Source organism: Oncorhynchus kisutch, linkage group LG13 (assembly GCF_002021735.2).
Source record: "Oncorhynchus kisutch isolate 150728-3 linkage group LG13, Okis_V2, whole genome shotgun sequence".
In the NCBI taxonomy this organism is placed as follows: domain Eukaryota; kingdom Metazoa; phylum Chordata; class Actinopteri; order Salmoniformes; family Salmonidae; genus Oncorhynchus; species Oncorhynchus kisutch.
The window spans coordinates 39,918,533-39,933,252 of NC_034186.2; the positions used below are offsets into that span (position 1 = coordinate 39,918,533).

At 41.1% G+C, this 14,720-nt stretch overlaps 2 protein-coding genes across 7 annotated transcripts in view; one reads left to right on the forward strand and one right to left on the reverse strand.

Moving 5' to 3' along the window:
- The window catches only part of LOC109902408 (ankyrin repeat domain-containing protein 13C-like), an 81,406-nt gene extending 78,347 nt beyond the window's left edge, over nt 1–3,059 (forward strand). Inside the window, exons 11-13 of the mRNA XM_031786239.1 lie at nt 1,027–1,125; nt 1,723–1,823; nt 1,964–3,059. Coding sequence (XP_031642099.1) covers nt 1,027–1,125; nt 1,723–1,823; nt 1,964–2,094 — 331 coding nt within the window. The 3' untranslated portion in view covers nt 2,095–3,059. The remainder of the gene's footprint in view (nt 1–1,026; nt 1,126–1,722; nt 1,824–1,963) is intronic.
- A 1,205-nt stretch (nt 3,060–4,264) lies between these two features.
- LOC109902407 (serine/arginine-rich splicing factor 11-like) lies at nt 4,265–12,525 on the reverse strand. Of its 6 annotated transcripts, XM_020498727.2 has the most exons (13): nt 12,041–12,343; nt 11,344–11,454; nt 11,056–11,189; nt 8,367–8,476; nt 8,156–8,242; nt 6,927–6,976; nt 6,680–6,810; nt 6,413–6,488; nt 6,089–6,202; nt 5,878–5,967; nt 5,681–5,770; nt 5,375–5,552; nt 4,265–5,196 (listed from the first exon to the last, which is right to left on the reverse strand). In XM_020498727.2, the coding sequence occupies exons 2-13, from the start codon at nt 11,376–11,378 to the stop codon at nt 4,978–4,980; spliced, it is 1,314 nt and encodes a 437-aa protein (XP_020354316.1). In that variant the 5' UTR covers nt 11,379–11,454; nt 12,041–12,343; the 3' UTR covers nt 4,265–4,977. The 6 variants fall into 6 exon arrangements, with proteins under 6 accessions (XP_020354316.1, XP_020354314.1, XP_031642100.1 ...); XM_020498725.2 differs by lacking the exon at nt 11,344–11,454 and having other exon boundaries at nt 12,041–12,525; XM_031786240.1 differs by lacking the exon at nt 11,344–11,454 and having other exon boundaries at nt 4,265–5,178; nt 12,041–12,462.
- Between the last annotated feature and the right edge of the window lie 2,195 nt (nt 12,526–14,720).

Below are 14,720 nucleotides of genomic sequence, written 5' to 3' on the forward strand. Positions count from 1 at the left end.
TTGACAGAGAGAGGATATTTATTATTTTGCTGAGTTTAGTCAAAGTCTGATTTTCCAAAGGCAGGGCGGTCTTAGTGCCAAAAATTTAGATAAATTAGTATGGTCTGCAGTTTATCATGAGGTATTCTAACTTGAGACTTCCTTAACATTGGAGATTGCGCACCAACTGTTGTTAACAAAGAGACACACCTCTCCTCCCCCTGTTCAGCTAAGACTCTGAGAAACATAGGATATTACAGTTTTTCAGGTACCGTTGAGAGGATACGGAGCTCTTCCAGTTTGTTCTCGAGTGACTGCATGTTCGTCAATACAACAGAGGGCAATGGTGGTCTATTTGCTCGCCAATGTACTCTCGTCAGGTTGCCGCCTCGCCTGTCTCTCTTTCGCTGCCGCTTCCGCTTTCGAGTCCTGGGGATTAGTTCCTGGTCCGGAGGAAGCAGAATGTCCAGAGGTGCCTTCTCGTTTAAGTTGGAATGTTCATCCATTCTGATGCCCTGAAGCTGTTTTCGGTCATAGGAAATGATGCTGGAAACATTATGTACAAAAAAGTTACGATCAGCGTAAAAAAACACACGAAATAGGTCAGGAGCCCGTAAGACGGCTGCTATCCACTGCAGTGTCATCTTGCCAGGGGGATTGATGGACAGACTGATAGATCACTTATGTACAGTTGTGACAGGGTGGATAGTGCCATTTAAGGCCATTCCCTCTTACCTCATCAATTAAAGCTGTGGAGAGCTGTTCTACTTCCTGTTTTTTCAATTTTCAAAATTGTGTGATCTGCCATATTCTCCCTATCATCCACTATCTATTCACTCTCTCCCATCAGTTATTTACTTTCAGATCACAGTTAGTCAGACCTTGCTCTACCTTGCTCTAACTTGCTCTACCTTGCTCTACCTTGCTCTACCTTGCTCTACCTTGCTCTCCTCCCCAGGGGGGATTCTTTCTTTCCTTTCTTTTCCGTCAAAAAAGTAATTTCACCTCATTTTGTGACTGGGCATTCTCCCTCTTCCCCTCCTTCAGAGCGCCTCATCTAGGAAGAGACCTGGTATGCAAAGAGAGCAAGAAGAACTTCAAAGCGACCGTAGCCATGAGTCAAGACTTCCCTCTGAGCATTGAATCGTAAGCATCCTCTTCTATTACGCCCGAATGAACTTGGAAGTCTAGACTGACACAAGTAGTTGCCAGGCGGGATACATTTTAATAATGTATTTTCTTTCTTCTTCATAATGTATTGAAATCTGAGATGACGTTTGTGTGAATGAATGGGCTTAAGAGGTTGGTGGGCACGGTGCATTTATTTATTTGCACCAAAGAATACACACGATAGACAACAATACAGATAAAAAAACAAATGAATACTAAAAAAAAACGGTGTGCAGGTGTGGTTGGAAGCCCAAGGGCTGACATGAAAACCGCACCACAACGGAAACAATATACAAGACATAAGTACAAAAATAAAAAAGGTTTGTTAAAACAAACAACACCTGCTAATTATAAATGTATAAATGAATTGATCAGTAATCACACCAACAACAAAAATGTTAACACTCACTTTTGTGGTGTGCAGAGGCCTCGTTTTCTCGCGATTATCCCCATCGCTAATTGAATGTGCTAGTGACTGTAACCTGCTGTACTCTCTGGCATGAAGTGATGCATGCAATCCATTCTTCATTGAGTGAGAATGAAAGACTGTTCTTTTTTGTTGTTTATTTTCAGGTTATTAAACGTCCTGGAGGTGATAGCACCCTTCAAGCACTTTAATAAACTCAGAGAGTTTGTTCAAATGAAACTCCCTCCTGGTTTCCCTGTCAAACTGGGTAAGTACTATGTATAGTATACAGCTTAGTGGGAAACATATTCTAAAATATAAGAGATCCAGTTGGACGCCTGCTGACTGGCTGACCAGCTATATTCCCTGATGTTATAACACGTTTACATTTGTCGTCTCTCCACAAAGATATCCCCGTCTTTCCAACCATTACGGCCACGGTGACATTTCAAGAGTTGCGCTACGACGAGTTTGAGGAGTCCATCTTCACCATCCCCAATGAGTACAACGAGGACCCCAGCCGCTTCCCTGACCTTTAACCCCGTTGGGTGGACACACGAAAGGGGTCACCTATGAAAGGGCATTGATGTTTCATCAAGTTGTCATAGGAGAAGAAGACAAGAAAAGGAAATTGTATGTGTAATGTTTTAAAATGGACGTGAAAAGATGTAGCTACTATCCAGCGCTTTGTATGGAGTAGCTGCACTGAACGTTGGGCACTGGTTAGATGCACTACAGCCAGTCAGTACTGGGCTGAGTTGGCCTTGGCAGCAGAGGGGAGGACCTACTGCGCCAGTCGATTACTCAACTCTGTGGTACTCCACCTGAAAGCAATGATAGACATGCTAAGAAATTGAATTGTACCCGAGCGAAGTTGTCTTACCCTATTTGACTGGCAGAAAAGTGTGGCATTATAAGTATTACATATAAGAATTGTTTTCATATTCCACAATTTTTTTTAAAACTATGTAATAAACAGTACAATTCAGTTAATGGAAATGAACCAGGAGTGAAAGTTGTCTATAGATGATTAGGTACGATTTAAGTACAACGTAAAGGGCTCGATTACGTTCCAAGTCACGGAGGTTCAGTGCCACTGCGCGATAGAAGTGTAAAGTCAACGTGCCCCCGTTAGCAGAGACTGTGTTCACGGTAAACACTGCATATGTCGGCTCAATCGCAAAATGACCATTACATTTCAATCACGCTATAGAGTTCAACTTCAGCGGTATGGATTGAATCGAGCCCTAAATGCAATTTTTAAAGCTAGCAAAAACCAGGCCTTTTCCTTTGCGCAAGGTGTAAATACCGCTGCTTTTATGTTTGTTTTACTTTCTTTGTGTTAATATGGGTGTAGATGTCTTCTATGACAAGAAGGGTTTCTGAAGTTTGATGCCAAGCCTAGTTGATGTGAGTTCACCCAAAGAGGTAATTGGTTTGTATCGTGGTGGCAATGGATATTTTTGTACATATAATATTGTGCTGGTAAAAGTCTCCAATTCTCCTTTGTTTTTTGTCTTCATTGTCACACTTATGTCAACTCTTTGTTGGCTTTTCCCCTTCAGACCTATGTATGAGCCAAGTGTACAAAGCACTGTGGGGTCTTACATCCTTGGGTTTTACAAGGACTGGGTTATTCAGCAGAGTTTCCATCTTCAGAAGAACAGTTTCAGTTGAGTCCCGATTGCTTCTGAACATTGCAAAATGTTGCCCCGTTTATACCTGGTTCCAACATCCATCCTTGTCCTGATTTTGTTCACATTCTGATTGTGCCCACATTTTCAGACAGTGTAAACGATTAAAAGACTCAATGTGATCAGATCTTTCTGACCACCTCCGGAGGTAGGATATCTTACAAGTGTAGACAGTTCTGGACAGTGAAACCATTTAAATCATTATCCCTTCTAAAATCACTGACAGGTGGCACCATTGAATTATGGCATCAATATGTGTCTTAAAACAAATCAATATTATTTTGAAAGAATAGCTGTCAAATCATTTGCATATAGGGAGGGACCTGGAACTCTGGTCACAATGCAGATACAAAGGATGGATATTAAACACATTTTAATGACATGTAGACATATTTCTGAAAATTTGGGCAATCAATGTGGACAAGATCAGGACAAATGACACGTTAGCACCAGGTATAAACAAAGCTTTACATTCAAGGAAAAGGTAAAATCCGATAAGCTTAGCTATGCCTTGCTTCAGGAATGAAATAGGACTTCTCTGAAGTGGTGCTCATTTGGTTCTGCTGGGTACAACAGGGAGGGTTTGCTGAGCTGCAGTGTGATCAATACTGCACCAGCAGCAATATAAATAGCAGAATGCTTTGTACTCCCGACTCATTGCCTTTGTACATTGATCAGGGTCCTATTGACCCCTCCGGTAGTTATAAACCTTTCCATCATGCTTCCATGCTACTACTGGTTAGTGCTGCAAATGGAAATGTGTTTTCTTTACTTTTTGTTGCGGGCTGAATGTTGCTTTACTCCTTACCATGGCTTTAGCTGCCAGGAGCTGATGTAAACAAGTTCACTCATCTACATGCCAGTTGTACACGAAACCTTGTATAAGCCTAACACTATTTTGAAATGAACAACATTTTTACTAAAATGTCCACACAATGAAATTGTATACCATTTGTTTATCATGCATTTCAAAAATGGTGCAGGCTATCAAACATATCCCACCACAAAACCATAGTTATTTTGACCACGTTTTATTATAGACTTTCATTTGTAAAACATGTAGACAGTACAGGGTGTTCCATCATAATAATCCAAACACTGATTTGAATCTACAGTATATCGTCACGGGTGGAAGGGTATGTCTACAACAGTATTAAGTGCTTTACAGATTGAGTCAATTTGTCAAGATTACAACAAAGAATAGAAAGCTACACCGAAACCAGAATGGTACCAGGCTAAAAACGATTTAACAGTCTGAGTAGGTGAGGGGCCAACCCCTGTCCTGTAAAAGGTTTAAGTATACATAAGTTCAGTGAGTCATTTAGGAGAAAACAGTTCCTATATGTTCAAGATGAATAAAATCTTTGAGGCCCAAAAAGGAAATCACTTTCTAAATCCCTCACATTCAACAGGCCCTTCAACATAAAAGTACAGCAATTTGACATTTTATATTTTGATTTCCTACACATGCTCACCAGACACAGGCAGAAATAAACTGGCTATTTCAAACAGGAACAATATTTCCCCTAACCAGTCTAGAGATGGAAAGTGTCTCTATAACTCTAAAAACTGTACATCTCCCCAATAGGACCACAACCCACCAGATTCCCACAAGTATTCATTTAAAAGATCAGACCCGTTATCTAGACGCCTTTAAAAAGAGACCGGTAGGGAGTGGAGCATGTCGGTTTTCAGTGTCATCATCTGGCTGGGTTTCCCTGGGTGTACTCAGTCGCTCATCTCCATGTCTTCCTCATCATGGTGGTCATCTCCGTTCTGTTTGGACTTCTTGCCGCTCTCCCCTGCAAGCTTCTCGTAAGACTCCTGGGGCTTCGGGGGAGACGCAGAATCAGAGTCGCTCTTCCTCTCCTCCTCTACCTCTTTTCCACTGTCATAGCCTTGCTCCTCCTCATCGTAATCCCTGGTCACCTTCAAGAGCAAAGCATTCTGAGCAACAAAGGAATAAATGACACATGAAACAGGTCAAACTCGGGACATGAAAACATTCAGGGTCAGTGTCGCTGTACAGATTAAGCCTAGTCATGGCTAAAAAGCTATTTAGAGGGACATTTAACAGATACGATTAGAATGAGCCGTTAATGTGGGAAAGTCAGTGGTTGCGCACCTTGACATCTCCTTTCTCACTGTCAGATTTGTGGTCTCGGTCCTTATCCTTGTCCTTGTCTTTGCTCTTCTTACTAGTGGAGCATTCTCTTTCGTCTTGGCTCCGATCTCTGACGTCTTTCCTCCCCCTGTCACGGTCCTTGTCTCGCTCTTTGTCCTTCTTTTTGTCCTTCTTGTGCCTGTGGGAACAAAAACTATAGTTTAAATACAGACAGGTACACCTACCTTGAGGCGCTGCGGCTTCTACTGCACTGTGAAGCCCAGTGTGGTTCTGAACTAGGGGGACCCTCTTTTGTACCACACTCACCTTCTAGGGGAAGGGGACCTGGACAGTTTCCTCTTTGGGGACCTGGACTTTTTTGGTGACCTAGAGGCGCTGCGGCTTCTTCTACGTCTGCTGTTGAAGACAAGATAAGACAAGTTCCTGAAAGGTCTAGAACATCAAGCGGGATCAATGCATTTTGGTCAAGCTAACTAGACTCCTCCTTTATTTAAACCACTCACCGATTGATGCTTCGAGACCTCCTGGTGCTGCTGTAGCTCTTAGGCGGCGTCTTGGAGCGCTTTTTGGATTTATCTTCTTTCCTCCTATCCCTACAAGCAGGAAAAACAATGAAGGCAAACAATGACTTGAAGGAATCCTGAAAGAGGTACATCACGCACCACATTTCCCCTGATCCCCGCTGTGAATATAACACTGTAGATGGCCACCCACCTGGATTTGCTGCGTCTACCCCTCTCTCTGGAGTGGGACTTCCGTCTGCGGGGGCTCTTCGACCGCCTCCTGCTCCTCGAGTGGGACCTCCGTCGAGACCTGCTCTTTGATCGCCTGCAATGAGATTATAGACAGTTTTTTTAAATTTATTTTTTTAAACAGAACTCAGAGCTGTCCCAACTAATCCATGCACTCAAACCACTCAAGATGCATCGTGACTGATTTGCTGATGTTTTCCAACATGCATGTAAAGTGGGGCTAACCTTCAGCACATCCAAAACTGCTGATTTAATGAAGGTATGCAGTTTCTCATCAGCGGCGTACCTGTGACGAGACCTGGACCTCCTCCGCCTCGACCGGGACCTGGAGCGGGAATGTTTGCGCTTGTCGTCTTTCTTATCTGCAAAGAGGAAGAACAAAAGCTCAGGAAACTCCAACGTAACAATACAAATCTGTGGGAACTGACTAACGTGACAGCCGTCAATGTCTGAAGACGTGAGGAAGAGCGCCATAGAAGAGAGGAATGAGTAATTCAGTCAAAATACAAAGTGTAATACTGCAAATATGTGGTCTAAATTAGTGATAACTCACTTCCAGGCTCGATGGCGGCAGAGATGAGTGACTGGGCCTCTCTGACCCTCTTCATGGCCTCCTCTATCTCCTTGTTGGAGTCATTCTTCATACCAGGATTAATCATCATACCAGCAGCCATTGGATTCATCCTGCAATGGTCAAACCCCAGTTAGTCACCCAGAGAAATTACAGATGACTTTTCCACATACACAATCATAGTTAAGATATTCTTCATAGACTGGCCAGAATTGGAGGTGATACATACTTAGTAGGATCCATGGACTGCATAAGCTTCAGAAAGTCAGCAGAGAGGGCCTGAAATAGGGAACATGAAAATGCATAGCTATATACATTTATAATGTGAGAAGTAAATCAAAAGGTTATTGTTTGGGGGGGGGGGGGGGGGGGGGTTCTACTAAGCTAACATATGCAATTGTTTTAAGATGGTCATACCATGTTTGATTTTTTAAAATTTTAATTAAAAAATGAATTGCCTTTAAGGAAGGAATATAGTTTTGAAGGGTCTGTCCTAGATCTAGGAGATAAGAAAGCTCAGGAAATGTTTTTTTGGACACGTTTAACACCTTATTTCTGTTGCCACAAAACTACCTACATACTTCCATTCATTTGTATTAGCCAGGTCCTGTGACACTTGTGGGGGCGTAGCGCAAAATGGAGAACACAATTGGGTTCATGAGTCTCCCCTTTCCACAATGGGGTCATTAGTTTGTAGCCCAAACAATTTGGATGCTACAGACAAAGTTGGCACATCACCGTTACCGACTTCAGTCGTAGAGCAAAACACCATCGTGTTCGTAGTCATTCCATAGAGTGGGAAAATGATTTGTTTGTAGACCAAAAAGTTCGGAAGCTTTGTGAGAAGACCGATTTTTGTCTCATGGTCTGACAAAGACCGCTGTAGCTCGGCCACTTTCCACCAGATGCGGAAGGCCGCCATAGTCAGATGCGGAAGGCCGCCATAGTCAGATGCGGAAGGCCGCCATAGTCAGATGCGGAAGGCCGCCATAGTCAGATGCGGAAGGCCGCCATAGTCAGATGCGGAAGGCCGCCATAGTCAGATGCGGAAGGCCGCCATAGTCAGATGCGGAAGGCCGCCATAGTCAGATGCGGAAGGCCGCCATAGTCAGATGCGGAAGGCCGCCATAGTCAGATGCGGAAGGCCGCCATAGTCAGATGCGGAAGGCCGCCATAGTCAGATGCGGAAGGCCGCCATAGTCAGATGCGGAAGGCCGCCATAGTCAGATGCGGAAGGCCGCCATAGTCAGATGCGGAAGGCCGCCATAGTCAGATGCGGAAGGCCGCCATAGTCAGATGCGGTGGATTGAGACGCAGCCCATGCAAAAAACAGACATGTCTAGCTTAAACTGACAGATTGAGACAGGAATTTTTTATTATGTTACATACAGATTAAAACTATAACCTACACCCGTTTTAAAGTACAGAGTTGTGAAATAGAAAGTAGCCATGTCCAACCTGGGGGTTGATGTTGCCAGACATGCCCATGGCAGCCATGTGATCCATGTTCGGATTTCCGAGAGCTGAAAGAGGTACGCCTCCCATCTGCAAGGACAAGGGACACAAGTCAGACAAATCTTCCTTCCAGCTACTTTTTTTTGTTGTCAAAATGGGGCTTTTGGTTACACAGTTGATAGGTCTCATTTCGACACCAATAGATAACACTTACGGACACCAAAGGATTCGGAGTGGGGAGAAGGCCTCCTCCAGGCATGCATCCTGCCACGGCGTTCGCTGGTGCCAGCAGTGAAAGAGCTTTAGACTCATCAGGAATCACTCCTAGAGAAAAACACCACAGAATCAGTACAGGTCTTTGCAAACAACCCCCACACTCAAACAGAGCCTCAAACAAACCACGTCAACCTAACTAGTCTTACCACAATAGATATGTAGTAAGACATACATTCCATTTTGTGTTGGCGGAAAATGTTGGTCCCTGATTTGCTAAGTATGATTTCAGAATACTACTACAAGAATAAAGTCACAATACACACTATGGTCAACACTGCCAAGATTGTATCACCTGTACTTGTTTTTTTAAGTCATGAACCAAACGTAAGCAAGCACAGCCGGTTGTCCAGTGGGATGTGCTCTCAAGTGTCATTAGATGTTTTATGAACAAGCGACTCGTGACGGCTGCTGCGCTACAAAGCACACAAAAAAGTTCAGGGAAAAGGTAACTACTTTTGCCTAAAAACACTTACCATTACAAAACAAACAGAAAAAGGCTCAACCAAATTCTGTTTTCTGGGCTTTTGCTGATGGCTTTTCTTCCTTCCAAAGAGCCTACAGCACTGTTGATTGGCTAATATATTCACATGGGGGGTATACTATGAAGCAAGCTAGATCTACTCAGGGTTTTCTACAGCTAACCAGCATTAGTTAGTTTCACATTTCACCTCTGGCTTCATCCATACTCCAACGGTGGATATTGCCCGTCCGCCTGCCTCCAACTCTAGCAGGCCTACATCTGCGTGTTTATGTCGCACATGGCTAAGCAAACGCTGAACGTTTTTTTTTTAAATGCATCCTGTCATTACTATATGTGTAATGTGATACATTTTAACATGACTATTTTTAACACAAAAACATTTCCTTAACAAAATACTGAAACAATTGTCTTCCTCAAATGAAGCAGATGATGCAATCTTTGCAAAAGGGAGGGAATCTGATTGAATTGGTCCTCAACTCGTTGCTCAGTCATTTCATTCAGGGTAAGTGGAGTTAGCCTGCCCTGGAGCTGGTTAGGATCTGTTGCCATAGAAATTTACCTGGCTAAAAGGCGAGCCACTTTCGTATGACTGGTTATCCTGAGTTGACCAAAGTTACTTTGACAACTCCTCAAACACGCTTCGTATGATACCACTCATGTAAAGTGTTGTAAAATTGAACTTGCAGAAAGAATAATATATAATAATTTGGGGGTTGTTTATATTTAATCCTGTTACTCACAAGTGTGTAATTGAAATGTGTTTATTTTTCTAAATATCCCAATTCCCCGAGGACCTGCAGAGTGGGGTCACGGTCAGGGTCGCAATTGTACAGCACCCCTGGAGCAATTACGATTAAGTGCCTTGCTCAAGGGCAAAGCAACACTTTCTTTCTTCACCTTGTCGGCTCTGGTATTCGAACTGGCCCAAACTCTAACCTACCTGCCAGAGTATTGAGTAGGCTCTGACAAAAAAGGGAAAATGCCAGCAAAAGCCCAAACAGAAAAGGTTAACTATGTGCCCAATGCTGAAGAAAAAAAACATACAATTAGTGAAATAAAAACTAAAATCTTATGAGATGGTCCATGGGGGTGCAATCTAAAATGAAGATAATTTCAAATCAAACAGGTTTAATCTTTTCTGGAAAAAATAAATAAAATAAAGACACTTGAGAAACAGGATAAGCTGCAGAAGACAAAACTGTTGGGTGGTATTTTCAGCAGGGCCTGTTGTATAGGGCTGAACCAGGAAAAACAACTGGAAAAACAACAAGAAAAGCCTCCGTTAAATGTGTGACTTCAGAGTCAAGTGGAGAGGATCATCATAAAGCATTTCACTACAACAACCAGTCCTACTTTTACCTGCAGTTAGTGAAAATATATGGGGACGGAAATGCACATATGTATAAAAGGACTGCGAAACAAAGCTATTCAAATTGGGTGGGTTAAGTCCAAACAACAGATAAGCATGTAAATCATAACTAAAATGATGCTCAGAATTTCAGGCCAGTAGCTGAAAGTAGCTAAATGGATGTCGGCCGAGTCCTATACAAATCTACTCTGGCATGCATTGCCGCAATCAGTTAATTTACTTTTGTATGCTTCCTTTAGTTTATTAGACGCATACCTACTACTGATTGTGGCCTTTAAACTTGGATTACTTTAATCTCGTTTCCAGAATTAAGATTGTTGACATGAGGGATAGGGAGGGCCCTTGGCCCCTGCTATTGCTATGGTTCATTGAGTGATTATCCTTATAATGAAAATATGCTTTGGAGATATAAAGAAACTCTTTCTCTGCAGCAGAACAACAGTGGGAAGGGGCTCAGGAGCCGAGCAGCCATGTGTGTCTAATCTCTTGATGGCTGTAGAGGACCTTGTTCAGTCTGCAAGGTAGGGGCTCAGCAGATGCCTTGTCCATTTCGAAAACCACAACACACAAATTACAGATACAATTATTTTGTATTAATAGGCTATACTAGAACTGCAAAATTACACATGTATTCCCGTTTACCCCTATTATATTGTCAATCTCTGGTAAGACTTTTGTACTAAATCTTACTTGAAATAAAATATTGATAAACAATGGGGTTTGATTGAGCTTTGTTGTATGTTGGAAAACATTAGAAATAGGACAAAGACGACCAACCTTCTGCGAATGGGACAACAATCAGCGCTCTGTCCACGAAGACAGTGTTGGTCAGATGCTGGGACACTCCAACCGACTCAGGTTCAAGGAACTTTACAAAACAGACACGTGAAGTCACAGGCAAGGAAGATTCACTGGAAGAAAATACACATTTGTTGTGCAAGAAATACAAAGATTCTCGACATATGGTAGAAGAAACATGGTACTGACACTGTTAGTATACTTTCTTCCTGAAAACATATATGCTCACTTTCCTAATTAAACATATTTTATGTCTGGTTTAGTTACAATTGGGAAGAGAGAGCAATGAAAGAACGTTGCATCTCTTGCAGTCTTTTCTTGTCTTTGCCATGAGAGCTTCAGAGGGATGATCAAGACGTCTTGTAATTCCTACCTTAACTGCAGTGCAGCCAGGTGTAATTCGACAGGTGAAAAACAGCAAAGCACAGAACAGATTAATTAGCTCCTACTACCCTGCCCTGTTATTCAATGGAGCCATTTGTTTTCACAGTATCATTGTAATTCAAAACAGTTTGATTCGCGACAGATTGTTTTGTCAACTAGTTACTATATTACTGACTGCAGGACTGATTTATTTCTCGATATCACAAGATAACTTACTAGCCAGTTGTTTCTCAGTACAGTTAGCTGGTTAACGTTAGGATGTTTCATATAGGCACGGAGGGACAAGAGTTCGCAGATATCCTACTCCATGAGCTTGCAGTAAGCAGTGTTCACTAGCTAGCCATCAAGTTAACCATCTAGCTAAATTGCGAGCTCACAGCCATGTAGGCGCGAGTTAGGCTCCTCTGTATCAGTTAAATGAGCAAACGCACACTTGCGTGTGCTAACTAATTACTACTAGCTAGGGGTGGACTGAGGCCGCACAGGCCCCAACCTATGTGATAGCCAGATTTGGCAGAATTTTCATGGAAAATGTACGTCGCTACTAGCTAGCTATTTGTTTAATATTCATAATACTCACTCTGGTGGAAATAACTTCAGTTCTTCAATATTTCCAAGAAACCCGAAGAGAGTTCTCATCTGTTCGGAGGTGGTACTCGGAGAGACATTTGTCACCTGAATAACGTTCGTCATTTTCCACGACTAGATGTTAATTTGAAACGCACAGACGTCTAGCTAGATGTAACAACCCAACTAATTTAGCATCTAAAGAACGTAACATATAATTGTGCAGTCAAGCAAGCATAAACAACAATCATTTCCACTAGCTAATGCTACACAATTGAATTCCCACGGCCATTAGCACGCTACCAAAGATGTATATAACTAAACCAAGATAGACCACAGCATTTCGTTTCAAACGGGAACAAGTGAGTCATATTGGGCAGAGCCAAGCACGAGCTGGCGAGATGCAATAATTGGCACTTTCTAGCGGACATCTGCATATTTCCGTTACGGAACGCCACCTCTGAAGTGCACATATGCAATAACTCAATTCGCCTTTGCACTCCTTATAATAAAAAAATACATGTTTCTTAATTTTTTTTATTTTCTATATGAGTTTATTTTATTTTTTATTTAAACAACGCGATTTTCAACGGGTAAAGTCTACTACTTTTGTAGACTTTACCCGTTGAAAATCGCGTTGTTTAAATAAAAAATAAAATAAACTCATAACACATTTTAGTTTTGGGAACAGAAACTATATTGAGGTCAAATGTTTCATCGGTGAGAAAATGTGCAAAATATCGGCCAAAATCCATAATTGGTATGAGTGGAAATGCCACGCGGATGCTTCACATTTAAACATCCGGTGAAATATCGGTCTCATTGTTCTATATGTGACGCTACTGTTCGCTAGTAAGGAGTACCACGCTAGCTTCTGCCTCTACTTCTATGATATTATGGCGGTCCGCAAACAAACGTTGAGGTGCATGCCGCCACCTACTATACTGGAGTGTAGTCAATCACAGTTTACAGACTAAATTAATAAAGGAACAAACAGAAGAGGAAGAGGAAGGCCAATTTACAGAAGAGGAACTTTTTGAGGCAAAAAAATATTTTCAGTCTGGAGAAACACCAGAGCTTGATGGTATACCAGTAGAGGTATTTCAGACCTTTTTTGATGTACTCATAGATCCATTATAAACATGTTTTAATTACTCTTATACAAATGGTAGACTTTCAGGTACTCAACTAAAAGGCCTGATTTCATTACTACTAAAACAGGACCCAGGTGGTAAGTATAAAGATCCAGTCCATTTAAAAAACTGGAGGCCTCTAACACTTCAATGTTGTGATGAAAAAATGTTGGCGAAATGCATAGCACATAGAATAAAACAGGTTTTTACCAGATACTGTTCATCCTGACCAGACAGGTCTTTTACATGGACAATATATGACAATTACTTGAAACAATTGAACATTATGAAACATCGAAGATACCAGACCTGGTCTTCATAGCAGATTTTGAAAAGGCGTTTGATAAAGTACGACTGAAATTTATATATAAATGCCTGGCTTACTTTAATTTGGTACAAATTATACAATGGGTTAAAGTATGTACAGCAACCCCAGATGTAAAATAGTAAATAATGGTTACTTCTCAGAAAGTATTGAGATTTTAAAGAGGAGTAAAACAAGGCTGTCTATTGTCTCCATATCTATTTATTGTGGACATTGAAATCCTAGCTATTAAAATGAGATCCAACAAGAACATCAAGGGGTTAAAGTATGCCGATGACTCTATTTTTTTTCTTAAATCCCCAATCGGGATCCCTGCACAGTCTCATTGAAGATCTTGATCACTTTTCTAGCCTCTCTGGATTAAAACCTAATTATGACAAGTGTGCCATATTATGTCTTGGATCATTAAAAAAAGTGTTTACACTACCTTGTAGTTTACCAATAAAATGGGTGGATGGTGAAGTAGACATACTTGGTATTCACATCTCAAAAAATATAAATGAATTTACCACAATTAATTTCAATAGAAAGTTAGCAAAAATAGATAAGATTCTGCAACCATGGAGAGGTAAATACTTGTCTATTTATGGAAAAATCACATTGATTAACTGGTCTTATCCCAGTTTACTTACTTACTAATGGCACTCCAGATGACTAGTTTTTTAAATCTAGGGAGCAAAAAATATTTCATTTTATTTGGAATGCTACACCAGACAAAATTAAACATGCCTATTGATATAATAAATATGAGTTTGGGGGGCTAAAAGTCTTAAATATTAAAGCTTTAAACCTCTCACTAAAAGCTTCACTCATACATAAATTATACTTAAACCCAAAATGGTTCTCCAGTAGATTACTAAGAAAGGCTTGTCCTTTGTTAAAAATTGCCTTTTTGCCTTCATACAGATTACAACTTCTCATTTCCGACTAATTGAAAATGACATTTTGTTTAAAGTATCACCCTTTCTTAAACAAGCCATACAAAGTTGGTTACAATTTCAGTTTTATCGCCCAGAAAAGATAAAACAAATATTACAACAAATGTTATGGTTAACTTAAATATACAGATTAATAAAAAAATATTATTTGGGGATTTTTTTTCAAATTTGTATTATATTTATTAATGATATTATGGATAGAAAGGAGGAGTTGTCACATATGCAGTTATCAAAAATATATGGGAATATCTGCTCAATCCAAATTTACAACCAACTGATTGCAGCACTACCTCAAAA

Bases quoted from the DNA above. Each gene is read 5' to 3' on its own strand.
- LOC109902407 (XM_020498725.2), bottom strand. From the start codon at position 12,153: ATGACGAACGTTATTCAGGTGACAAATGTCTCTCCGAGTACCACCTCC. The intron at 6,811-6,926 runs GTATGTATCACC...TGACCATTGCAG, and splicing joins CAGTCCATGGATCCTACTAA to GATGAATCCAATGGCTGCTG. The intron at 5,771-5,877 runs GTGAGTGGTTTA...TGTCTTCAACAG, and splicing joins AGGTCTCGAAGCATCAATCG to CAGACGTAGAAGAAGCCGCA.